The 26510-nt window shown below is 40.4% G+C and overlaps 1 protein-coding gene across 1 annotated transcript; it reads left to right on the forward strand.

The window, feature by feature from the left end:
* Positions 1-316: 316 nt before the first annotated feature.
* tes (testis derived transcript (3 LIM domains)) lies at positions 317-16132 on the forward strand. The gene is made up of 7 exons (XM_022216482.2): positions 317-495; positions 5999-6084; positions 7684-8212; positions 8932-9591; positions 12080-12295; positions 12441-12599; positions 14552-16132. The coding sequence occupies exons 1-7, from the start codon at positions 469-471 to the stop codon at positions 14741-14743; spliced, it is 1869 nt and encodes a 622-aa protein (XP_022072174.2). The 5' UTR covers positions 317-468; the 3' UTR covers positions 14744-16132.
* Positions 16133-26510: the final 10378 nt, after the last annotated feature.

Genomic DNA, 26510 nt, shown 5'->3' on the forward strand with positions numbered 1-26510 from the left:
GTAAAGTAATTGCAGTAATTGTGTGGTAAATAAACTAAATTCACATGTAGATAATCTGTACAGTGCCATTTTGGTTAGCATGTAGTGCCTTGCATTTCTGGAGTTTAATTATTTTGATGCAGTTTGATTTGCATGTTACTGTATATGTTGACATTATATGATGATTAAGTTGCTGCAGTAATTATGATAAAACAAATTCAAAGCTCACACACTTTCACAGTTGATAGATACTAAAAACAAGGCAAAGTCCAGATCTGGCAGCAATTTATTTTGAAACGTATAACCGGATATGATGTGTTTAATTCTGTTGATCTTCACCACGGTGGGAGCAGGACCTCCGAGAGGAGAGAAGCAGGGAAGCAGGGCTTGTTTTATCTGTCCGGCCCGTTTTTATCAGTGTTTTTTTTGACAGCTCTTCCAGGAGAATTCCCTGTAAACCGAGAAAACTTCGCGCAGACAGACACCAAAATGGAAATAGAGAAGGAGGTGAAGAAGGTAAGCTCTCTCTCCCCCCTCGGTGCTCTCCGTCGGTGTCTCGGACTGACCAGGGAACGCCCTGAAAGGTGTGCCGAGCGCGTGGCAGGTGGCGAGAAAAGTTATGAAGTCCGACTATGTCGTTTGTGTTTCGTTTTACATTTCGAGCTCGTCTGAGAGCCACGTTTTTGTATTTCCGCTTATAAGATGTATACTAAAAGCTCATTCACGCAACATTTAACACTTGAAATTATTAAGTTCTTGTTGAAAGGTTTACAAAACGAGCAGCCTCGTACCCTTTCACTTCCCTTTAAGATTAAGTTCCTTTCTGAAGGAAGTCCACGACAAACTGTTAGAGCCATTCACACTATAATGTCGCCTTCCATATAAAACAGACTCTTAAGCTCTGTGACAAATGAACAATTGTTTGTTGAAACAACTGAATTAATTCCTAAATTCGGCATAGTCTTTAAGCTTTTAATGGCTGTTGCTTTGACAGTGTTTTAGTGTTAGTTCACATCGCTGTATACCTTAAACAGCTACATTTTTAGTGGCTGACAGCAACATCCAAACCAGTTTATTCACTCCTGAGTAAGCGTTTCTGTTTTTGATTTGTGGGAATACTGTCACTAAAACTTCCAAAAACATTAAGTCATTGATTACTTTTATATGTTCGAGCTCTGGAGTGAGAGGCTGCAGAATTAAGAGAGTTTTTATGACATTTTGCCACGCAAGAGAGGAGACAAGGTGTCATGTCTGCATTATGGCTTTTAATTTCTCAGACAGGCATCACATTTAAGACACACACTTTGCCCAGTGACTAGTCATGCATTTCACATCACAGAGGTCATTGTAGATGCACATCATTGTTTGCTTCCATTGGATTCCCTCTACTTTGTACACTTGGAATCCACGGATCTTCATGCATGTTTGGGGATGTGCTTATAAATTCTTTGTGTAAGTTTGTGGACTGAAAACAGCTGAATCCCAGCAGTCATTTGGCTTTGGACTTTTTTGCATCTGGCTCTTAAGGCTTAAGCGTTGCGACCTGCTGAGTATCTGTGTCCAAATGCTCCTTTTAGGGGCACTAAGTCATTTTCCCTTTTGTCAAAGGTAATTTGAGCTGTTGAGTTTACCGGAGTCCTTGCATAGACCTGCAGAGATCTGGCAGCAATTCGAGGGAGTACACTTAATAAACTGCAACCTAAATTTGTCATCACTTCAGTCACTTCAAAATACAGTTTCCATCTTGTCTACATTGGCAATCACTCTTGACAAACTGTCAGATCAAATTAGATAAGGTACATGATGATGCCATACTGCATGTGTCACAACAAGCTAACATGGAGTTTGTTGCCTATTTTGTCTCACTACAGTGTATATTATTTAATTCTTCTTTTTTCTGTAATTGAAGTGTTTGATGGAAGCAGGATCTTGAGCGGATAGCTCTGTTTTCAGCCAGAGTGAAGACAGCCCATAGGAAAGCCAAAATGTGCCTCGTGGCATTGTCCCACCCCGCTTGCTGATCACTAAGAACCACTATTATTCAGCTAACAAAGTCAACTCCATCAAAGCACAGGAAAAGCATGTATATACAGTTAGCTTGTACTAAAAAGTAGGTCTGAGCAGCTGGGTGACCCAGACACACCCAGTCTGACATCTGCTTTTAATCCCTGGAGGAGATAAGTCTGCTGTGGCTGATTGCAGGGCTGCAATCAGCGAGAGGCTAAAACTGTAACTGCTTCACGAAAAGCCACCTGTGTGGTTAGGTAACATTATGCTCAATTAAACCCATGCATTTGTCTTTTAAAGACAGCTGAGGTAAAGGTTTGTGACTGAACGTGCTGTACAGGCTGGGAAATCGTCAGCAGTGCCCCTGTGTTAAATCAGAGTTGATTCTGATGGTCTTTCTCCAACAGTCTTACCCAGTGGGAGTCATTTTCCTCCCTAAATAGACAAATGAGGGATGCATGATATTGGATGCTTGCAGATGTTTGATATGCTGATATTTCCCAGCTCATTCTGGTGAATTGCTGCTGCTAAATGTACATGTTTTTCCACCTTGTTACAGTGAGCTTGAGCTCTCACTCATCTGTCAGGGATTTAACATATTATTATGCCAACTTTTACCTTGGTGGCCCACAGACAGATGCAGATATAAAATACAATATTTTTCAAATGCACACTTTCAATAGGCAAAATAAGAAAATTACTTCAACTTGTGTAGTATACTTATTTTATGTAGCAATTTAAAACAAAATTTTCAGTTTTTAGCATGATAAGTGTTACAGTCAATTTCTAGGTTAACACAGATTATGTTGATTATATCCTTAACATAAATCACCGTTAAAGAGTCAATATACGGGATTTGTTTTTGGAAGAAAGTTCAGAAGATCCTACACAGATCTCTGTGTTTCTTAAATCCTGTAGAGCGTTCTGTGATGTGAACTGGTAAACAGTGAAGGCAGTGCAAATCAAATCTGTCTCCAAAACAACAGCAAGGAGGATGAACCAAAGTCATATTTGTGGTGATGTGAAATGCATGAATATATTCCATCTTCTCCACACCCAGATAAGAGACGATAGTGTTGTGAAATGAAAATAAATGTAACCCTCTGAACCCCAAGCAGCTTCTGTGTGGGTTTTGCTGCCGTCTCATTTTTCCTCACTGTGGGCTCATTTTTCTCTGCAGCAGAAAGTCCTGCACCTCTGCAGAAACAGCACAGCAGTGACAAGAAGTAGGCACAACTCTGATGTTATTTTTGCAATATAATGAAGTTGAAATGCCAGAAATCATAAAAAATAAACAACAAAAAACATGTTTTTAATTCTTTATTTTGCAACAATTAAAAAAAACCTGTATGGTATCAACATGTGCAACATTCTCTAGGTGTCCCCAGGTGTTACCAATGCTGTAAGAAATGGTGACTCTACATAGTATAGGTATGTCACTACTTCCCTTTTTAGTCTATTTCCAAACTTTTCTGCTATCCTGTCTGGACTGCCTGTAGTTCAGCCTTGTTCAGCTGAGAAATCCTTGTATTTTTGGTTAAAAAAATACAAGGATTGGCTTCCTTGTTGCACAGAGGAGCACAGCGTTTTTTGTTTTTGATGCAATACTGTTTAAGCAAATTATTTATTTTTGCCACTTTTTAAATTAGGCACGTAGAATAAAGTAACTTTAATGAAATGTGGTTAGATTTGGTTAAGTTTCCCAATGGAACCACACATAACACACAAGTAGTTCAAGGACCATCAGATTGTCAAATATATAATCATTCTTTTTGTTTCTGCAACTTCTTGCTTTGATAATTGGTGTCATTTTCTATTTTTTTTGGTTCAATATACTTTTGAAACCCAAAAGGGGCTCATGAGGTTAAACGACTGCTGGAACCTGACATCGGAAAGTTCTGCTTAAACTGAAAAAACAAAAGCTGTGAGTTTTGCAACTGGCCTGACTAAAACTAAACTGTGCCGCTCTGTATCTTAATACACCCCGTTTTGTTCTGTAAACTATCACCAAACCTTTTGCAGCACTGCATTATGAGTAAAATACTGTAGACGTACTCGACAGAAAACAACAGAAGAAAGACTTTATTTTTTAAAGACTGACGTGTGTTCTGGCTGACTGGTGTCCCCTTGGAAATGAGAGTGACTTCCTTCATCACAGCTGCCACTGGTCTGTAACTCAGTCCTGTTGCAGCACAGTGACTCATGAATATGACTCATCGGATCCAAGTCATTTACTTCGTGTTTGAACTGCCTTGTTCCACCAGAATTAATTATCCTACATGCCTAGTCATAATTTCAAGTTACTGATTAGCATCAACTGCTAAATGCAGATGTTGCAACTGTGTTCCAAGGAAATATATACAGATGGAGTGACCTCAGCAAGAAAACGGCCAGTCGTCCTCACCATGTCTGACATAAATATTTAGACTTGCTCTAGTTGTGACCACTTATTCCGGTTTGCCTTAAATCCAAGCTATTAACTTTTGCGTTTGAGGTATTTTAGCAAATGCTTTAGTTTTACGATGTGTGTACCTGGTTAGTTCTCATGAACCTGAAAATAGATGCAACAGTCCAAACGCTTTTCTGGCACCAGCTGAAATGTACCCACAGGGCAGATTATCAAGGACTGAAAGTTGGAAAGTTAGCTATCGATACTGCACAGGTTTCTAATCTTGTTTACTCTTTCTAAATCAAACAGCACAAGTTGTCCATGCATTTTTTTCCTTAAAGATTATGCTGTATTTAAGCAACAGTTTGTGCAGCTACTTGTGTTTAGACATCGGTCTTCCTTTGCTGCATTATTGCTTCCATCTTTGTACTGAAACACAAGTTCAAGCAAGACGTATTTTCTGGACATAATAAATTCAAGACATTAAAAAGTTATTCTGAAAGAAAAGAAAACACATCACATTTTCTTTCTAGTCAAATTTGATCTAAAATTCAGCTTATACTGCCTGAAAAGAGAAAGCAGAGGAGTGCATGTGCAGCTTCACAGAGATTCCCTGAAATGTTTCACTCCTTAAATTGTCATTACAAATCATGTTGCAACATTTTGTTGTTGTAATCGTCAACACGTCCCAGGGGAGGAAAATGCCACTCCGGAAATTTCAGAGAAAGCCCAAACTCTGGCAGCGAGGCTCCACCATTAAAGACAGGAGTCACTGTCTGCATTCCTCTGCAGTGAGTGTCTTTTGAGTCAAAAACATCTCTCTTGACAGCAGGGGTGCCTCCCGGGATCCCAAGAGGCTTTCAGCATCATTGAATAGTTGCCCATATATGGTTGCAAATGGTGGGAATGGCTTAAGGTGGACATGAGTGATGTTTGACAAGAAACCACAGATGCAAGAGAGAAGTGCAGCAGAGTTGCAGAAGCTGGACAGGATGAAAGTCTGAATGTCATTCACTGAAAGAAATGGCTCTGAAGTAATTCTAAAGTCAAGTTCAGAGCTATTTTACTGGGGTTACAACACATGTGAACCACATTCCAGGGTATGCAGTGAGAGTATTTGCTATATTTTTTCCTGAACACTGCAAGAAATCAAAGTGACATCAGAATGTGCTATGCTAATGTTTAAAAGTTGAAAATTTCCCATCTCAAACTTTTACTTCACTGCTGCTCAGGAGAAAGTGACAGGGTAATCACATTTTTGCTCATGCTATGAACAGTGGGCTATAATAATTTTTAACCTGACTCTTCTGGTGCCAGTCTCATTCCCTCCAAATGTGATCACTTGTGGGGCAGTTCCACTCCAGAGAGTTTAAAGGAGGGATTAGTTTGCATGTTAAATATCAAACTTTATCAAAGTGTCAGAAAAGTCCACTGAGTTTGACCAAATTTACGTTAAATGCACAGTACCAAAACTTAATTTTATTCATTCAGCAAAAGCAAATAGTTACTTAATAAGTTCATGACTTTAACTTTGGTCTTTATACATCTTCCTTCACTGAAGCTCAACAGTTAAAACAAAACTGCAATAGCAATTGTGATCTCCTTTGTGTGCTTTGTTTACAGATGACCCTTGGCCATGAGTTTGGCGCTGGAGCGGCTTGTTTAAAATGCAAGGACAAGTGCGAGGGCTTTGAGCTGCATTTCTGGAGGTTTGTACAATTTCTTTGTACCATATTACAGGTTCACAACAGAGAGTAATTTTTACTTCCTTTGCGACACTAGGACCTTATGTGTAATTTCAGACTAAATGACAGTTCTTTTGAGCAAAGCACAGAATCCTCAGGGGAGGATAGTTAGTGTTCCATAGTAAAACACTGTCAGTATATGATTATGACCCAGAGCAGTCATGAAAAACAGCATGCCTATTCAGCATGCCCTTCCAGGAATAATAAAAAGGAAAACACTAAAACATCATTCATTGACCCAGTCTGGTCAGTTGCTTAATTAAAAATACTCCCAATAGCAGCAGGAGTCATCAGCCTAATAGGAACGTGCTGGTTTTGAGAACAGGAGCTCCTCACATTTGTCTTTGAACACTGTGTTCCACGTCCCACTGACTTATTGTTAGCAATAATGAAAGCAGTGCTGGAAATATTAGTTCAGTGAATATTGGTCTGATTGGTTCTGACTGAAGAGCGAGGGTTGAGTTTTCATGGTGAGTTTTGGTCTAACTCTACAAAGCAAATTTAAATGGAGGTTAACTGCCCTCCAGGCCATTGCTTACTTTTGAGTGTTCACCCTAGTACACTATACAGTATTGTCATAGTTACAAAGTCAACAAGTCTTCAGTGGTACAGCTAGTTAAAGCAAGACTTTTACAAATCCATTGCCATAAGTTCGGTCACTGCTTGTAACAGGGCAGCATTCCTGGCTGGACATCAGACATTTAAAAACTCTGAACACCCCCAGAAACCCGTGGTGTGTCTTTGTGCTGGTGCTCCAGTCTGTGTCACGGCACCTGGTGCTAGCCTCAAGAAAACTAGCCATGTGTGGATAATTGTAGAGTCCAAACAGAATTGTTTGTTCTGAGCTGCTGCAGCAAATAAAGAGCACATGTTGTGATAGACATTGTAAGCAAGACAGAGGACCCCGGGAAGTCAGGTTGTCCATTTACTGCCCTGCATGCTTTTAGTTTTTTTTTTTTCCCTCATCCACTAATATGAGCACAATGGAAAAACATTTTTTTGTTAGTCTCTATCAGTCAATTGAATGCCCAATGTATAAAATTGTATTACAGTTCTCATCCATACAACTGAAACTGTGTTTAAACAGCTTACCACAGCTGGAAGAAATAGTTCCTAACATGCTAGAAATCTGAGGGCCTGGTCAGGCTGGAGCATGCCTGTAGTCGTAAATTATGTCAGAGTTACTCTACAGATATGAGTACAGTTATGTTGAGGCATGTTAAAAGTGAATATATCTGAGATAAACACTGAGCTTGTCATGTTGGTACAGTGTTATGGCAAAGTTGTGGTTGATTACAATTACTTAAATAAGAAAAATTTTTTAAAAATGAATGCATGTTTGTTTAAAAATAGACTGCAGTGCAGTTAAGAGAAAACAATGGAGTAGAGATTCATGAACATTTTTCAAACAAAGTAGTTGTGTAACGTAAAGAATGTACAATTCAATTAACATCTTTTAAATGCTTACAGTACATGGCTAAAAAAGGCAAAACATGCTAAATAAGTCCATAAATGTTTGAGAAATACAGGTTCTCAGTGTTTTCTCATCATTCTTCTGTGTAGAAAAATATGCCGGAATTGTAAATGCGGCCTTACAGAGCATGATGTGTCGATGAATTCGGAAGAGAACAAGAAGGTAGGCAAGTTGTTCGAGGACACCAAGTACACTGGCCTCATCGCCAAGCTGAAGACGGATGGCATTCCCAGATACCAAGCCAACATGGTGACCATCACTCTGCCCAGCCCTGCCACTGCTTACACAGTCCCACCCAGTGCCTCCTCCACCATTGTGCCTCCCTCTGCCACAGCTGGATCTGTACAACCTGCTGGAGCCTCTGCAGGTTTGGCACCCAGCAGCGCTCATCCTCAGGCTCATCCTCAGGCTCATCCTCAGGCTCATCCTCAGGCTCATCCTCAGGCTCATCCTCAGGCTCAGGTTCAGCCTACACCAGCTGGTGTTACACCGCTCAAGGCTAACAAAGTCCCGGTCACTGTCAGTGCCACATCAGCTAATGCGACGGCAGTTCCCAAAGATGTACCAATGAAGTCTGTCACCTATGAGTGGGCACCACCAGTAGCCAACAAGTATATGGTAAGAGTTCAAGCAAGTGATAAAATAACTCAAAAAATGCAAAACTAATTTCTCAAATGTAGTGATTTACTTGTATTGGTTTTTTTCATATGATGTTTGGCATTAGATTTTCACTAGAACAAGTTTAAATATGTCACTGTCGAGGTCACCTCGGTTGCTCACGTGTTTTATTCACCCAAAAGATCATTTTTGTGTCTGCTCCAGTGTATCTGCTTTCACAACCGTCAGTTAGTAGACCACAAGCATGTAGCTACTGTCTTTTTTATTTACAATTTCGAGAATATTTTGAGATACTTAGGGGAAATTTATGAAAGCCTTTGTCCATTTCAGGATACAGTGATATTCTATTGACTCCATATATCTGGCCAAGCAATTTGTTAAGTTACATGAATTTTTGAAGCACTGATGATTAAAAACCAGATGCAATTTTTAATTAATGACAGCAGCTCTCACCACCTCATTAATCTTTTGCTTGGTATTAATGCAGCCAGTCTATTAAACCCTTGTCTTTGTTTAGTCTAGAGCTGTATCTGTAGGGCCCATGTTTTGCTTGTCTTCTCGCATAAGACAAGACAATTTCCCTGTACTTGCTTTCTGATTGGTCCTTAGCTAATCTCTGTTCTCTGTTCTGTCTACTGTTCTCATCTCTGTCCTTCACATCGCTTCCTTTATACTATCCAAACTGAAATTGTATTCTTTTTTTCCCCCCTGCCTCGTAGGCAGTGCGATACATTGAGCTGCTCCCACCAGAGAAGCGTCCAGTGGCTGGTACAGAGGGAGCAGCTTACCGTCGGCAGCAGATGGCCCGTCAGCTGCCTGAACACGACCAGGACCCATCCAAGTGCCATGAGTTGAGCCCTGCCGAAGTCAAGAAAATGCAGCAGTTTGTTCGCAAGTACAAGGATGAGGCCCTGGGGGTTGGAGATGTCATGCTGCCCGAGGAGATGGCTCTGGTTAAAGCAGGAGGACAGGGTGGAGCTGGTGTGGGAGCTGGTGTGGGAGCTGGTGTGGGAGCTGGTGTGGGAGCTGGTGTGGGAGCTGGTGTTGGAGCTGGTGTTGGAGCTGGTGTTGGAGCTGGTGTTGGAGCTGGTGTTGGAGCTGGTGTTGGAGCTGGTGTGGGAGCTGGTGTGGGAGCTGGTGTGGGAGCTGGTGTTGGAGCTGGTGTTGGAGCTGGTGTGGGAGCTGGTGGTGACTTTGGGCCTGCTGGAGCCAGAGCCGGAGCTCTAGCTGGAGCTGGTGGTGCTGCACCATTTTCAGGGCCTGGGATTGGACCCTCCGCTGACTATGCGCCTGCTGGAGGAGCCATGGGTACATCTGCCACTGCTGGAGCCATGAGTGTCCCTGGATCTCAAGGTGGACTACCACAACAACAGAGCTTTGTAAGATGTCTACACTATATTTGTCTATTATATGCATATCAGTCTGTCTTTTCCTCAGTCTCTGTTGCCGAAATGATCACTGGCAGTAAAATGGCATCCAGGTCAGCCCCGATTAAACAGATTGAAAATGATAATCTCAATATTTACATAATTCTCTGTGTTTTATAGTTAGACATTATACCAAAGATGAAGTTAATTTTTGATGAAAGTTTATTCAGAATCATGCATTTGGGAAAGATGTATTTGTTAATTGAATATTAAACATGTCTGCTGAAGTTGAGAAGAATCAATTTCAAATAGTTTTTTATGCAAGAGAGGTAAAAGCATTACTATCACTTAATTTTAGTTTCATTTATGGTGTGGTAGCGAACTAAAATATATTGCAAATGCTACTTTCATGAGGAGAATAGCTCAACACTAATAGCCTTCCAGGATTATGTCATTGTTTATGGCAATGGAATAAACAGACTACTTGTGAACAGCCCTGCATTTTCACAAGTTTTAAATCACACTACCAAATGGAGACTGCTTGGTCCAACTTATTTAACTTTTAGTGAACGTCTACTCAGAGTCACCTCCAAACTAACAGACTTGCATGTCAAATAACTTTGTGGTATGGCTAAATTTTGTGGACAAACAAGTGGACAAAAAGTTACAAAAAGCTCCGATATACATTTTGTATATCGGAGCTCAACAACAAACATGATATATCATCTTCATCACATGATCATCACATGAATATGGACATGCTGTGCCTTTAGTTATTAACATGCAGATTTCCTTTCCCCCATGACCAGTCGATTTAAGACACAGTACTAGTTTGGTTTGCAACCTAGGACACAGCGGTATGTTGTAGCTTAGTATTTTAGTACATAGCAGGATGGAATAGTCATGGGAAATCCTGCCTCGGTGAGAAGAAATGTCAGGGTCACCGAGTGTCTTTGAACAACACAGACACACAATCTCTCATAGCTCCAGAGGTACTACAGAATGGTAGGAAATCAGTGCAATAGTGCATGTACTTGTAGGTAGTTGACATGTTTTGCACTATCAAGGTGCAAACAGTGTTTAATTGTTACAACAGTCACATTATTTTCTTCTTCATGGCTGTCTGCACGAGTAACAGAGATGATTGCACAGTGTTCCTTCAGCGAGCGACAGCAAGATAATGCTAATGACTTACAGTAATTTTGGCTTGTAAACCTCTAAAAATAAGTGTTTCAGTTCCTTATTTCCCCCTAGATTGTAAAGTGAAGCAGCAAGACAACTTTTTCACTGCTACTACTTTTTGCCATTATGTCTTGACCACTCCAGTTTATCTGGTGACTGCTAGGGAAAGTTTCTGCTTCCAAGGTGGGAATCCCAAATAAAAAGTGTTTCTTGCAGGTGTAGCTTCTGCCATTACATGTAATGACTAGTAAGTGTGTACTTTAGGTCATGTTTAATGTGTATGTCAATTAAATGACTAAGTTACGCTGATTCAATTGATCTACCCATTTTTTTCCATGGTGCAGCACTGTTAGTGATTACGAGTGAAACAGTGTTGTTCCTAAACAAAAGGACACTAGATGGAGACAAAACATTAACTTTGACCCAGCCTTCCCTATTTAGGATGATGGATAGTGATTTCATTAGAATTCACAGTGGAGCATGAGTCACAGCTGAAGTTTAGGTTGTCATACTCACATGCAGTTCATTAATTCTTCCTGTGTGGATTCTAATGGTTTATTCCTACTTTCAGTCCACTGTGGTGCATGTATTAAAAAAGGGTTTAAAACTGAAACAAGAAGCAGCACTGGTTATACAAGAGTAGCAGGGCTGAAATGAAATCATCAGTCAACATCATCCATGCTGGACGTCTTTCTTTCTGTTTTCCATGTATTTTATTCTTGTTTTCTTTTTTCTTCTATCTTCTATTGCAAACCCCTCATAGTTTTCATGTTCCTTACTTCTTCTGTTTTCATTGTTGCGCTCTGTGTTTCAGCCTCCCTCTTCATTCCTCATGGCATCCACAACAGCACACTGTTGAGAGCTTGCTTTTCTCTCCCGACTTGCTCACCTAAGTCTTCACCTAACAGCAGTCATGTCATTTAATTAAAAACATCATGGTCAGGTTACAGCAGCTGCACTTCTGTGTTCATTCAAGGAGTACAGTGATCAAAGGTTAAAAGATAGAGTGTTTCTTTTGTCAGATCAAAGGAGGCCCCACTTGAATTTTCTATGGAATTGAAGACCCTTTGTGTAAACCTATTGAGAATTACTGGAAATGCATAGTAATTATTTGTTAGGACTAAATGACCTATAAGAATCTTTTTCAAGACATGATGTACCTGTTTATTTTGACAGGGCTTTCCTTGGTTTGTTTTTTGTTTGCTTGTGTGTACATACCCATATCTGCGCTGTGGTCCATATCTACTGTCACTGTTGGTAGTATAGTCTAAATCTGTAACTATACCAACCTTCTGTCCTTCTCTTTTTTCCCTTCAAGTCGTGTCATCATTGCCAGCAGCCCATGCGTATGGGTGAGCCAGCGGTCTATGCTGAGCGGGCCGGCTACGACAAGCTGTGGCACCCAGCATGCTTTGTGTGCTGTAACTGTAATGAACTGCTGGTTGACATGATCTACTTCTGGAAGAAAGGCAAGATGTACTGCGGACGCCATTATGGAGACAGCGAGAAGCCACGATGCGGAGGCTGTGATGAGGTGGGAGCGGATACCATGACCGTCTTGTAGTTTTTAAAGTCTAAATTTTGTTTATATATTGTGTCATGGCAAAATTGAGATTACACAGGCACAGGTCGTAACTGAAACTCATTCAATCTGTACTCTGAAATGTGTCTGTCCACAGCTGATCTTCAGTAATGAGTACACTCAAGCTGAGGGCCAGAACTGGCATCTTAAGCACTTCTGCTGTTTCGACTGTGACTGCATCCTGGCTGGAGAGACATATGTTATGGAGAATGACAAGCCTGTCTGCACAACCTGCTACATGAAAAACTATGCTGTGGTGAGACTTTCCTCATCTGTGTTTCTAATACTGTTTAAAGACGCTGACGAGCTAAAACCTCATGACCATTTGCAGATGAAGCAAACAACTTTTTTTTTTTTTTACAAAAATGTTGTCTGGAATGTATTGGACTGTCAATGAATAGTTGATTCTAATACTCAACATAGTAAACATGGGAGAAATGCACAAGTAAAGACATGAGTGACTTTGACAAGAGCAAGTAATTATCGGGGGACACTTGTGTTGGAGCATCTCTGCAAGGGCAAGAAGTTGTTCTCTGTCAGCTGTTGTGAATACCTAATGACAGTAGTAAGAAGAGGAGAGTAATGGATGTACTTGAACAGGTCTGACCACTGGTGACCCAAAGGATCTGCTGCTAACCTCTTGGTGCCAAATATCACGGGGCACCCTTACAGGTTTTGTAGCTGCCATGTCTCGACAGGTCAAAACTGTTTTGGCAGCACGCAAAGGACCAATAGCATATTAGGCAGGTGTTAATGCTGTCTTGGCTCATTATAGTTACATCTTTAGTATTTCTTTGTTGAAACCTGTTGTTTAAACCACAATTCAGATCCCTGAATGTGTGTCCTTAGCTTGTGAGGCCCTTGTTGTTCTGATGTACAGGGAATATGTACAGATACATGTGTCGGAGGTCCAGGAAATTTAAAAAATAAATGGTGTCATCTTGTGTAGGCTTTTAAAGTGTCTGACTATGGATAATATACTATTAAGAGTAATATAGTAATTTTAAAAAAAAGAAAAGAAAAACAGTAAGACATGCAGAATAGCAAATGAAGATAATGAGAATAGATAAGAAATTAAAGAAGCAGTTATCAGTTTTCATTCAATGGCCAGGTTGTGTTAATTGCTCCAAATTCCAGATGTCCTAACATCAGTTAAAAACTGGATGACTGGTGGAACTTGTTTCCCAAGTGGTTGCTTTTGCATGGGTTGTTAACATATATTGGTACAGTGGTTGTCTAGATCTCATTTCAGTCTGTGTTTGTATTTGTTGTGAATGCAACTGGAACAAGAATGTATATATACCAACATGAAGACCACAGAACTTTCTCTGACAGAAAAACAACTTCCGTTTTGTTTGTAATTATGCAGAAATTTATTCCTCCAATCTCATTGACTGGACCTTTGTCCTGCAACAATACAGCAACCCCTACACACTGCCATTTAAACAAAAGCTTTTATTAGTGACAAAAATAGGACGATCTAACACTGCTCAGTCACGAAATTTAAACCTTGGGGAGCATTTTACTTGCTGAAAAGAGGATTAAAGACAGTGGGCTTGACACTCAATTACATACTTGTATCAGAGAGCTGTGAAAACAAAAAATGCATGTGGTTATTAAACAGCATGAAATAAAAGCTAATAGCCAGTCTTTGCTTAATTCACATTGTAATTTAAAGTCATATTCCAAATCCTAAGCAGCAAAAGCATCAAGTGTCACTTTACTGTTAAAAGACTTTTGGACAGGTCATGAGGCAAAGTAGAACAGACTTTGGTGCATGTTTTAAATAACTTTGTACTTTTCTTTACATGTGACTGTTTAGGTATATAAGTATTCAAAAGCATTCTTTTCATGATGCTACTGAGCGTTTTATTCAAGTTTAATGTGTCCGAGTACTAGTAGTATTTTTGACAAGACAAAGCAAAAACAAAAATCTTTTTTACTTTTTATCAAAATTGCATTGTTGTTTAGAAATTACCCTAACTTTGACAACAATAGTCCTTTTCTTTGTATTTTTCTTAAATTTGTTGTGTGACTGCAGTTGAGCTTACTGTTTTAGGGAGGAAAATACAGATTAAAAAAAGAAAATCTTTGCACAGAAATAAACAGCTTTAATAAAGCTTTTTTTTTTTTTGACAAATCAAAAGATATGAAATATCTGAGTTAAAAGGCGATTGTGACTTTACACCATATTCTCCTTCTTCCCAGAAATGCTCAGCCTGCCAGAATGCGGTGGAGCCTGAGGCCCAGAGAGTTTCCTACGGTGAACACCACTGGCACGCCGAGCCGCAGTGCTTCAAGTGCTCTGGCTGCTCCAAGTGCCTGATCGGCCAACGCTTCATGGCAGTGCAGAACTTCCTCTTCTGCTCCATGGAGTGCAAGAAGAAAACCATGGCTTAGAGGGCCAAAGCAACTCCCTCATCTTCTCCATGACCACTTGTGAAACCAGGACGGGTTCAGCTAAACCTAAAGCCAGACCAGAGAAAACAAACACTGCAGCTGCACAAGGGCAGAGATGGGTTGTGGTTGTGTAACATGATATAGTGCCTGATACCTTTGATGTAAAGATTTTTGAGCCCGTTAGTATTTGGATTCTCTTTGTTGCCTGTCCACGGAAGACCACAGTGCTGATAGATGTCGCAGTGTCAGAGTGAGTAACCCCCAGGGTTCTACTGTCCATTTTTGTCTTCAGCCTTTGAGTTTTTTTGTTGATTTTGTTGCACTGCTTTTTTGTTTTTTAATCACAGATGAGATTATTTCTTTTGTTAAACCTGTATTATTTGTGCTGTTCCATCTTTACACTGTTGATTTAATGTGCCACTTTATACTGTAACCTCCACTCAAAGAAAAACTACTGATGCCCATTCTTCTCTATGCATCTGTATTGCAAGAAGTATTAGCAGGTGTGGGGTTGACTGAATTTAAGTTATAAAAGTAAATAACCAGCTTAACGGTTGTAGCTAATTTAAGGTTCTTGATTAAATTTAGCTGCCAGGATTTCAGTGAGAGATTTGGAAATTGCCCCAGCTCTGATAACAGTATATCAGTCTACAGCTAGCACACTCTTTACACATCTTTTATTGTATTAGCCACTGAAGTTATTTAGTAGCATTTCTGTAGTATTTTAAGGGAGCAAAACAGCACAAATGGCTTCCTGTATGCAAAATTAGGAAATAGTTTCTGATATGCAATTAAGTGGTGTATCTACCAGTTGTTTCTAATACCACCTTCCTCACATATGTTCATGTTGGTTAAGACAGTCTTAAAGAATGGATTAAACACCTGTCTGTTACAGTGTTAACATGATGTGCACAAACATATGGTTACTATAGTTGGCTGTCTTTGAATGCACAGGTGTTTCTTTCATTATTATTTGTCTAACTGGATTGGCATTGCTGCCAATAAAGTGGTCTATAGCATTGGCTGTAAATATAAATCTACTGATAAATAAAGTTTACAAGCAAAACAAAATGTGTTCATTGTAAATGAAAGAAAAATATACTCATGCATTACATCAAATGTGTATTCTGACTGCATAATTAATGAGGACTTTTCCAAAGAAGGCGTATTTAAGGAGTTCGGCAGCACAGAAGCTTGTTCCAGAAGCTGGTGTGTTTTTTGCTTGCCAGAATGCAGTGGAGCTACACAACAACTGCCTGCTATCCAGCTCTTGTAGAGGAAGAATGACCGGTTTAGCACAGTACACAAAGTCTCACATTAAATCTTTCTTTTTCATTATTTTTGTTCCATGTGTTTTACTTTCATCAATAAACTGCACTTTAACCCTCATCAGTACACGTGGCAAAACCTACTTCATCTGAACACTTGGGGTCCAACTGGACCCCCGGTAGTATTTCATCTGTTTCTCATTTCTGTACCTGTCCATACCCTCTCATTGTACATTATCCTAAAATGTGTTGTCTATAGATATAAAGATGAAAGAAACAATGAAATTACTATTGATAATTGCTGTAGTGGGGCTGCACAGTGGCGTACTGGTTAGCACTTTTGCTTTGCAGCAAGAAGATCCCTGGTTCAAATCCCGGTCTGGGCCTGGGATCTTTCTGCATGGAGTTTGCATGTTCTCCCTGTGCATGCGTGGGTTTTCTCCTGGCACTCCGGCTTCCTCCCACAGTCCAAAAATATGTTGAGGTTAATTGGTGATTCTAAACTGTCCGTAGGTGTGAATGTGAGTGTGATTGTTTGTCTGTATATGTAGCCCTGCGACAGACTGGCGACCTGTCCAGGGTGTCCCCTGCCTTCGCCCGAGTCAGCTGGGATAGGCTCCAGCACCCCCCGCGACCCTAGTGAGGATAAAGTGGTGTATAGAGAATGGATGGATGGAATTACTGTAGTGCATTGCTTACAATATTAGCGAAAGAACTCCTAAATTGAAATGAAACAATGCAACTGAAGCAGTCATCACAAGAGCAGCAATACACAAACATACATAAATAAAAGATGCACTGTCCGGCTGGGGTCTGCATGTACCTCAAATGATTTTTTTATATATATATACACCACAAACCTCTTTGGAATCAGATAAGCTTTGATGGATGTGATGGCAACTATGTGGGTGACAACTTAGTTGGAACTGAAAAATCCAACTTACAAATAAAAAAAAATGACAAGTTATATACCCTTGGAATCCACATGGACCCTAGGTGTACTGATGAGTGTTAAATAGTTTTTTTTCTCAATAATTGTAGTAATAGCAACATCCTGGGATCAACTAAATGTGTGAAATGATCCGTAGTAGAGTTGAACAATTTGATGCGAATATCTAATTGTGATTGTTCTGACGTGCTACAATCTGATTTGCGAGATTTTTTTTTTTAAAGTCGAGACACCTTGACGACATTGAGTACAGTCGTATAAAAACGTTTACAATTAGACCATACATATCAAGGCAGTTTTGAGCGTCCAGTGGCTACTACGGCTCATCATTTTCTATGATGGAATCATTGAAATGTGCATTTTTGTCACAAAAACAAGCATGCGTTTTTTCTCTTTCATTGCCCTTTGTAGTTATTATAGGTCTTCTAGAAAAATTACTAAATCTGCTGGGTCAAAAAGACATACAGCAACTTGTATAATGAGTTTTGGTGATACAGACATATACGTTAATCAAATTTTATTTACTTCTCCTGAGTGGTTAAGATTGACCACAGCTGCTGACTAATTAAAATATACATGCAGCCATTCTAATGCATGTTTAAATATCATTTGGTCATATTCACCTAAACTAACCACTTTTTGTAGCTGTCCATAAGCTTTTGGTTATAATTTGTCCACTTCTCTTGATAGAAATCAACTCCATTTGTTGGTTATCTGACACAAACTTGTTTCTTCATCACAGTCTGCAGACACTGGATGGGGTGTAAGCCACTTTGGGGAAATCAGTCTAAAACCTTAATTCTAGCCTGACTCAACCGTTGTCTTGTTGGAACATCCAACTGCATCCAAGACCCATCCTTCTGGCTGATGATTTTAGGTTTTCTTTAAGAAGATGGAGGTAATTCTGTTTCTTTATTATTTCATTTCCTTTGAGTGAAGCACTAGTTCTACTGTCAGCAAAACAGCCCAACAGTATAATACTACCACCACCATGTTTGATGGCAGATTTGTGTTCTTGGATTTAAAGACCTCACCTTCTCTTTTCCAAGCATATTTCTAGTCATTGTGAAAGAGCTAAAATTTTGTTTCTTCTGACCACAGAACTTTCCTCCAGTAGACCTTTTCTTTGTCCAGGTGATCAGCAGCAAACTTCAGTCGAGCCTTTAGGTGCCGCTTCAGAGGCAGGGCTCCCTTTTCACATGACAGCCTCTTAGACAATGGTGATGAAAAACACACTTGACTGTTTGGTGCTTCTAATTCATTGTAGACCTGCTTTTTGGTGATTCTTGGTTGAATCTTGACCATCCTGGCCAGTTGTCTCTGCAGCAGTTGATAGTTTGTGTTTTCTTTCTGTCCATGGCAGTGACACAATGTGTCACACACTTCACATTTACAGACAGTTGTTTGTACAGTTGATTTTGGGCAAAATGACTCCAAGTGACTTTCCTGACTTATTGGAGTCAATGATTTGCTTTCTTTGATCTGCGCAGAGATCCTCAGACTAGCCATTGTAGCATTTGTGGCTGAGTCTGCTGAGTGTATCAAATGGGGCCTAATCAAATTGGCTCAGAGAAGTCACAAGTTGTAGTCAGTTGTATTTACTCACGCAAAATTGAGAGGCCATACTAGTAAGTTTGATTAACATAACTGTAATACAACTAACATCACCAAAACTCATAATTACCTCCGCCAGGAGGTTATGTAATCATCGGAGTTTGTTTGTCTGTTTGTCTGTTAACAGCATAACTCAAAAAGTCATGGACGGATTTTCACCAAATTTTTACAGAATGTCCGGAAGAGCAAAAGTAACAATCGATTAGATTTTGGAGGTGATCCGGATCACCGTCTGGATCCAGGATTTTTTTGAAGGACTCTGTACAGTTGAGAGATGCTGTTAACAGACAGACAGACAGACAGACAGACAAACAGATGGCCTGGCGGAGGTCTGCGCTCTCCGAGTGCTTTTCTAGTTCAGTCTGTTTTCTGTGTGTTTTTGACCCATACTTCCAGCACAGTTTATTCATAGCTTTTTGTGACAAAGACTTGTGTTTTAATGATTTCAGCACAGAAAATGAAGAGCTGTAGGAGTCACTGAAAGCTCAAGACTGCTCTGATAATCATAGTCTTTACAACTGTATGTAAACTTTTGTGTTCAACTTTACATTGATCAATATGCATAAACAACCTCTGAACATTTTAGTCTTCTGAGATTAAATAAAACTGAATTACAGCATTAGTCAGATCCTTCAATCACGACACCTGATACACAGATACTTCAACTGCAGTTCTTCCTGATTACATTGTTTGAAATTGTGCTTCTGATTTGAAATCAATCTATTGTTTAGGTCTGCTGTCCAGTACAGCAAAGGTTTTGAGTCGGTGGATAATTAAAACCACCATGGTCCAGCCTCACCCAGGGTTTCTGAAACACTTGACTAGATCTCTCAGTATTTGTATGTTGAAAGCTCAACTGATATTTTGCTGTCTCTCTCTTACCTGTTTTGGTTTACACCCATTGCAGCATAAGCTACTCATTGGTTGATGGATGCTGCCAGGACCTTCAGGCTTTATGTCACCAAAGATGGTGCCTTCTGCTGCTATGGTAGTTTGGTAGAAGAACTGATGACCCCCACCTCCATTTTCCAAAGCATACATTTGAATGTGCCAGCAGGTAAATCAGAGGTGTAAATAATCACATCCATGACATCTTCCTTCCATGACATGTCCCAACAAAGCATTTCAGCAAGTCAGCATGCAAAACAGCCACATACACTACATGGAACCCAGCCATCATTAATCTGGTGCTTCTCCTGTTGAAGCATGTCTTTTGTGAATAATTTCTCCTGTCTAATCATTCATCCATCCATTACCTGTACTCCACTTAATCTTCATTAGGGTTGCGGGGGCACTGGAGTCTATCCCAGCTGACTTAAGGTGAAGGCAGGGGATGCCCTGGGCAGGTCACCAGTCTGTCACAGGACTACATATAGAGGCAAACAAGCACACTCCCACCTACGGATAAAAACAGCAAGTTTTTGAAGTGTGGGAGGAAGAAAGAGATCTCAGTGAAACCCATGAAGTACAGGGAGAACATATAAATTTCACACAGAAGGATCCCAGGTACAGGCCGGGTCTAGAACCAGGGATCATCTAGCTGTGAAGTGAGAGTGCTACCCCAGAGCCACTGTGCAGCTCTCCTAGTTAATCACCAGAGAGCAAATCTGTAAAAACAGCCCGATCTCACGGGGATTCGTGAAACTGTCACGTAAGTTTTAGTTTCGGTTTCGTGTGCACCAACACGATTTCGTCATGTTTTTCGTGCCGCTCACCACGAAATGCGCTCCAATGTATTTTAAACGGCGGACTTTTCGTGCCACTCAGAACGTATTTCAAAAGAATGTGTATATTATATTTTTAATGTAAAACCGTGGCGAATTCAACGCTATATTTTGCATGACATCGTCCCTAAACATAACCCTAACCATAACCCTAACCATAACCTAACCATAACCTAACCATAAGCCGGTGGTACACTTACCAATTTGCATAGGAATTTCAAGAATGTCCGGCGGCCGGCGGCCGCAAACGCGATCACACAAGCAGTATACGCCGATGGACAGCTTAGATCGTCACGAATCCGCCGGTATAAACCACTTTCAGATGTGATTACCACAGCGAAAAACATTTCGTGGTGAGCGGCACGAAAAACATGACGAAATCGTGTTGGTGCGCACGAAACCGAAACTAAAACTTACGTGACAGTTTCACGAATCCCCGTGAGACCGGGTTGGTAAAAACGCTTGTGTGGATGTGCGGGGCATTTGCTAATAGTACGTGGAATACCAATTCCACACTGCATTTGTACTGTAATTTATTGCCACAGTATACAGACTGTCATCAGTGTACATTCACATTTACAAGAAATGATCCAACTGACAGTAGTTAAACCGTTACTTTGACCTTCCTGTATTTATGAAGGACTGTCGACAGTCCAAAGCGTTACACTACCTTCAGTTATCCATACCACTCACTGGGACTCCCACAGGGCCTATATTAATCTCTCTGACGCATCACCTGTTACTCTCTGATGGGAACTCTGCACCAGCGTGGCCATGATGGAAAAACCACGACTGAAGTGTTTGTGTTTTCATTCACGTTGTGGAAACTGTACACAATTCAAGGAAGCTCCATCTCTGAGGAAGCCCATTGTCTTAAGTGGCAGTCAGCCCAAAGCCACGCTGCTATTTCCCCTCTTTCAACCACAATTCCACCAGACCTGATGTGACTGAATTGCCTGACCAACTCCAAGATCACACAGTCATAGCTCCTCGCTAACATCTTCCTGTGTCCTTTCTCTAGTTTCCCCCATTTTGCAGATTCCTAGCATTTCCAGTTCTTCCGCTTCAGGAAGTAAGGGCATTGTTGCCATTAGACTTGCAGTGTTGATCTAAGAATTAGAATGTAGTTATTGTCTTATGTAAGAAATTAGTTCAAAACTCTGAAAGCTGTGGGGAGAGAGGTCGGCCTTCCTGTGATATTGTGTGCCTGATGGAATTTGCATGTGATTCGTTCCATATACTGGAATTTGCATTGTGCTGCAGTTTAACAAAGGAATTTGCATTGTGGTCCATTTGTCATCAGATTTTATGTTTATGCTGTAAGTCTGGCCATAGCACCAGCTGCAACAAGCTTCATACCCACATCTGTGTCCATGCAGTTGCATGGTGACATTTACTACCTTCTGGCTAATTCTGGCTTTTTTAACCATGTGTAATCATGTGTTTTATGAAACTGTATTGTCCCCTGTCAAATAAACTAAACTGAAACTGAAACTACCATTGTACTTTTCCTGATACGCTCCTACTCTGTCCAACCCAGAGTTTCTGCCTAAGAATCTCTAAGTGAATACTCCAGAGGTGAAATGTTCTTTGAATCAAGTGTGTCGAGGACATGATCTTTAAAATCATACTTTGAGTCTGTACTCAGACAATCCATGTCATATATTCTTGCTATAAATGCGTGAATGTAGGCCACCATCTATGCAAACTGTATCCAACGTGTAAAGAGTGAGTCAGAGTCATATGAAGAGAGATAAGAGATTAAATCAAGATGACACTTGGAATCTGAGTTTTCTGCTTGCACAGTCGTCAGCTATGATGGAGCAGCGTGGAGGCGCCACATGGAACACAGAGACTGTTTGCAACTGAGTAGAAATCTGTTTCTGGTTTTATGCATGGATTACAACAGAGTCATGATTCACATTCAGGACACAAACACTTGAAGTATCTATACTTTACTCATTTTCAATGAGCAAGTTTTTCATTATGGAGTAATGCCTTGACAATTCAAAATGTTGAAACACTCAAGTAGCAGTAAAAGGGGGAGCAGCTGCAGCATTCACGAGTTCACGTGAATGTTTTTGTCTTCTCAGGTAAGCCACACTTACTCATTCTGTTTTGTTCTCCAAGTTCTCCAAGAACAGGATGGATATCCAAATTAAATCTTGTAATATTATGGATGTCTAAAATTCAACTAGTGCTGCACTGACAACCAAACTTGTGTGAAACCCTCGGTTCACATAAAGTACTATCATGGGGCTAAGTGTTTTTAAAAAGCTACCAAGAATTCATGCTTGATATTTTCTGATTAACAATGGAGAAGCTACAACATAAGAAAAACTGCACATAGATACATGTTCTTCTTCATGTTAATGCTAGGAGAGCAGCAGACTAAATAGCTGTAGTTATATGACACCCTTCAAGAGGGGAATATCAGAAAGTACTTTACACAAAGACACAGGAAAGTCTTCCAAAGTTTAGGTAGTGACACAGTCTCCTTTATATCAAGAAACAACCAAATAATCATGATCAGAGAACCTTAGAATCCCAGGTCAAGACAAGTAATGCTGCAGGCTTATATATGCTGGATTCCTTTCCTTGACTCGTCTGCTCATTTCTTGGTCCCTCTCAAACTACAGGGTGTCCCTAAAGTCTGGACACATAGACATTCTCGTTAACTATATTCTTTTGCCTCAACAGATTAAATATGGCTTTGTTGAAAGAAGAAAGAGTTGAACTGGTACTTCTCAGTGGATGTGACGATAGCAGATGAATTTAATGCACGTCATCCGAGCAGGATTCCACCTGGCTTTTCCACAGTGGCGAAGGTGGGTTAAAGTTTACAGAAACGGGCAGCGTCATGGACAAACCCGGTTCTGGATGACCAAATGTATCAGCTGAAACTGAGAAGTACAAATTCAACTGCTTCTTCTTTCAACAAAGCCATATTTAATCCATTAAGGGAAAAAAAATACAGTTAATGAGATTTCCTATGTATCCAGACTTTAGGGACACCCTGTAGTTGCAAGCAGAGGAGGAAAGGAAGACATGCAAGCAGAGAGAAGTCAAGGCATTAAAATGAGACGTCCTCACCTCTGAACTGTTGTTTAAAAATGATGTCAATTAAACATTATGTGTGGTGAGCTAGAGCATCTGTCCATTGCTTTGTTGCAGCCTACTGCTGTATTTTATGAATTCTGTAAGGTGTGCATAAAGTGTTTACTTACAATTCAATTTACAGTGTGCCATAACATGATGAGAATGTACAGAAGTCATACATTTTGTTTTTTATTTAACACAGGCAGGAGTGCGGGAGACGAGAAGGCTGAAAATGATGAAATGAGATGAGGCTCTGCATCTGTAGTGATTATTTTCCCCCAACAGACACAGGGGGCTGCACAGTGCTGTAGTGGTTAGCACTTTTGCCTTGCAGCAAGAAGATCCACGGTTCAAATCCCGGGGTGGGCCTGGGATCTTTCTGCATGGAGTTTGCATGTTCTCCCTGTGCATGCGTGGGTTTTCTCCGGGCACTCCGGCGTCCTCCCACAGTCCAAAAATATGCTGAGGTGAATTGGATACTCTAAATTGTCCGTAGGTGTGAATGTGAGTGTGACTGTTTGTCTGTCTATGTAGCCCTGTGACAGACTGGTGACCTGTCCAGGGTGTCTCCTGCCTTCGCCCGAGTCAGCTGGGATAGACTCCAGCATCCCCAGCGACCCTAGTGAGGATAAAGCGGTGTATAGAGAATGGATGGATGGAGACACAGGGGGCAACGACAAGCCCAGCCCTTAAGCTTAATCCCTAGTCTCTGCAAACACTGTATTTCAGTCTTACAACAGAAATAACTGAGAATGAAAACTAACTGATCTGTGTAGGAGTTGCACATCTGGTTAGCTATTGCACTTCATAGTACAATTCACAGCTGCTTCCCTGATTTGTCCAGAAATGTCTGCTACACAAGAGTCCCAAATGAGGTTAGGTGCAACCATCTGAAGATCATTTCAACTTGCATTTTTTACTTCTTGTCCTGACTGCAAAATCAAAACCACATATTATATGATAATTATTTTAAGAATATGTCTGAACTACTTCAAGGAAGAAACAGAGCAGAGATAAAGAGTCGGAACACACTGATAGCATTCCTGTAACACTGGAATCATAATATAAGAGAGCAGTTCAGGCATGCAAAGAATTGTTTGATCACTATGAGTCTGAGACTGCAGAAGCTGTGGAAGAATCGGAGGTATGTAAAACAGTGTTGCCCTTCTAAATGTACAGTATACTATACTTTGACAGTGTTTTCTTTCAGTCAGATTATAAACCAAACGTAATCTGTTTTTTAGATTCCATAAATAGCAGATAAAGGTGAGGGCCTCATACTTCCTGGCTAAAAAGTACATCCAGTTCTGGCTCATCCAGGTTAGACACAGATGCACTGTATAAAGGAAGATGAGCAGAAATATCAGCCATGGCACACTTCTTAACACAGCTGGTATCAATGCCAGCTCTCTGATAACTCACCACCCACATTCCTCCTGTGAGGGAGGAGGCAGAGCGCCGGGATGATTCATTTTTATGGAATGTCATTATGGAGCAGGCCTGGTATGATCCAGCAGCCAACAGGAGCGATCATGTTTAATGGTACAGTCAAACAAGCTGCGTGCATGTGTGGCTCAAACTGAGCAGCTCTACATCTCCTTCAAAACCACTAAGGTAATTTTCCAGTACAGCGATGGGCCCTGCCTGTCTACTTCAAAGGTTAAAGTGTTAAATCAACGCCCCAAAAATACATAAATAAATAAACAGTGGTATCATGCAATGCAGATGGTTTTGAGATATCTGTCATGTCCTGGTTAATGTGGATAACCAACAGATGTCACAGTAAACATTCTTCAGGGGAACTCCTTTCAATGAAACCCAACTTAGCTGCAGGGAACCTAGAAAGCAATCATTTAAAGTTGGGATAGGCAGTATTTTTTTGTATTATTGGGTAGAAATATTATACTAACAAAGAGCTGCATCACAAGAACTGTATATTTTCAAATCTGCCATTTTTGGCTTTTGTAAAATTCTGCCTCCTGCAACTTGAGCCTCACAAAGGAATTTCCAGTACAATACCATTCAAAAGTTTGGGGTCACTTAGAAATGTCCTTGTTTTTGAAACAAAAGGAGTTTTTCAATGAAGATAACATTAAATTCATCAGAAATACAGTCTAGATATTGTTAATGTGGTAAATGACTATTCTAGCTGGAAATGGCTGATTTTTAATGGAATATCTACATAGGGGTATTTCTAGTAACCATCACTCCCGTGTTCTCATAGTACATTGTATTAGCTAATCGTGTTTGGAAGGCTAATTGATCAATCAATCATTCGATCAAAATGTATTTATAGAGCACCTTACAACAACATAAGAGAAGACCAAAGTGCTTTCCAACAATAACTGATGATTAGAAAACCCTTGTGCAATTATGTTAGCACATGCACAAAAGTGTGAGTTTTCATGGAAAGCATGAAATTGTCTGGGTGAGCTCAAACTTTTGAAAGATAATGTATCTCCATTTAACTTGGGTGGAAACAGAAAGTTTAGGGACTTAAGCTAAAGAAAGTAAACCAGTTAGCAACAGTATTAAAGCCACTGCTGACACTGATCACTTTGTTACAATGCAATGTTCCGCTGGACTTAATGTGGATGCTGCTTTACATACCATCCATCTAAACATTGTTCCAGACCAACAGCAGTGGCCTCACTCTGCAGAAGCTGTTCAAGAATGGGCCAAAGAAGAGAACAATTAATCCAAGGTGTTGATCGTCCTCTGGTATCATCAGATCACAGTTCAGCTTTTTAAAGCTGCTATTATCTTTGAGAAAAGAATTCAGTTCAGGTAACTGGAGGATTGTCAAGTCTGGTTTACTTGGCTGCTCCTTTTATTTGATGGACATCCTTTAACCCATTCTTTTTCTTTGTGGTCCTCCTACTTTCTGATTATTCAACCTGCAAATCTGTGCCTACATCTTCATCCCTTTTCCTCTCCATTTCCTTCACGTTCTCTGCTGTCTTTTGTTTTTACACATGGCTACTATCAGCCCTCCTCTATATCAGAGATCATCTCCTTGATCCTGAATCTGCTTGTCTTTGTCCCGATTCTCCTTCATTGCCGCCTTCCAGTTTTTGTGTTCTTCCATCTACCCTAGAACACTGATTCTCCAA

The sequence above is a fragment of the Acanthochromis polyacanthus genome, chromosome 8, assembly GCF_021347895.1.
Source record: "Acanthochromis polyacanthus isolate Apoly-LR-REF ecotype Palm Island chromosome 8, KAUST_Apoly_ChrSc, whole genome shotgun sequence".
Lineage (NCBI taxonomy): Eukaryota > Metazoa > Chordata > Actinopteri > Pomacentridae > Acanthochromis > Acanthochromis polyacanthus.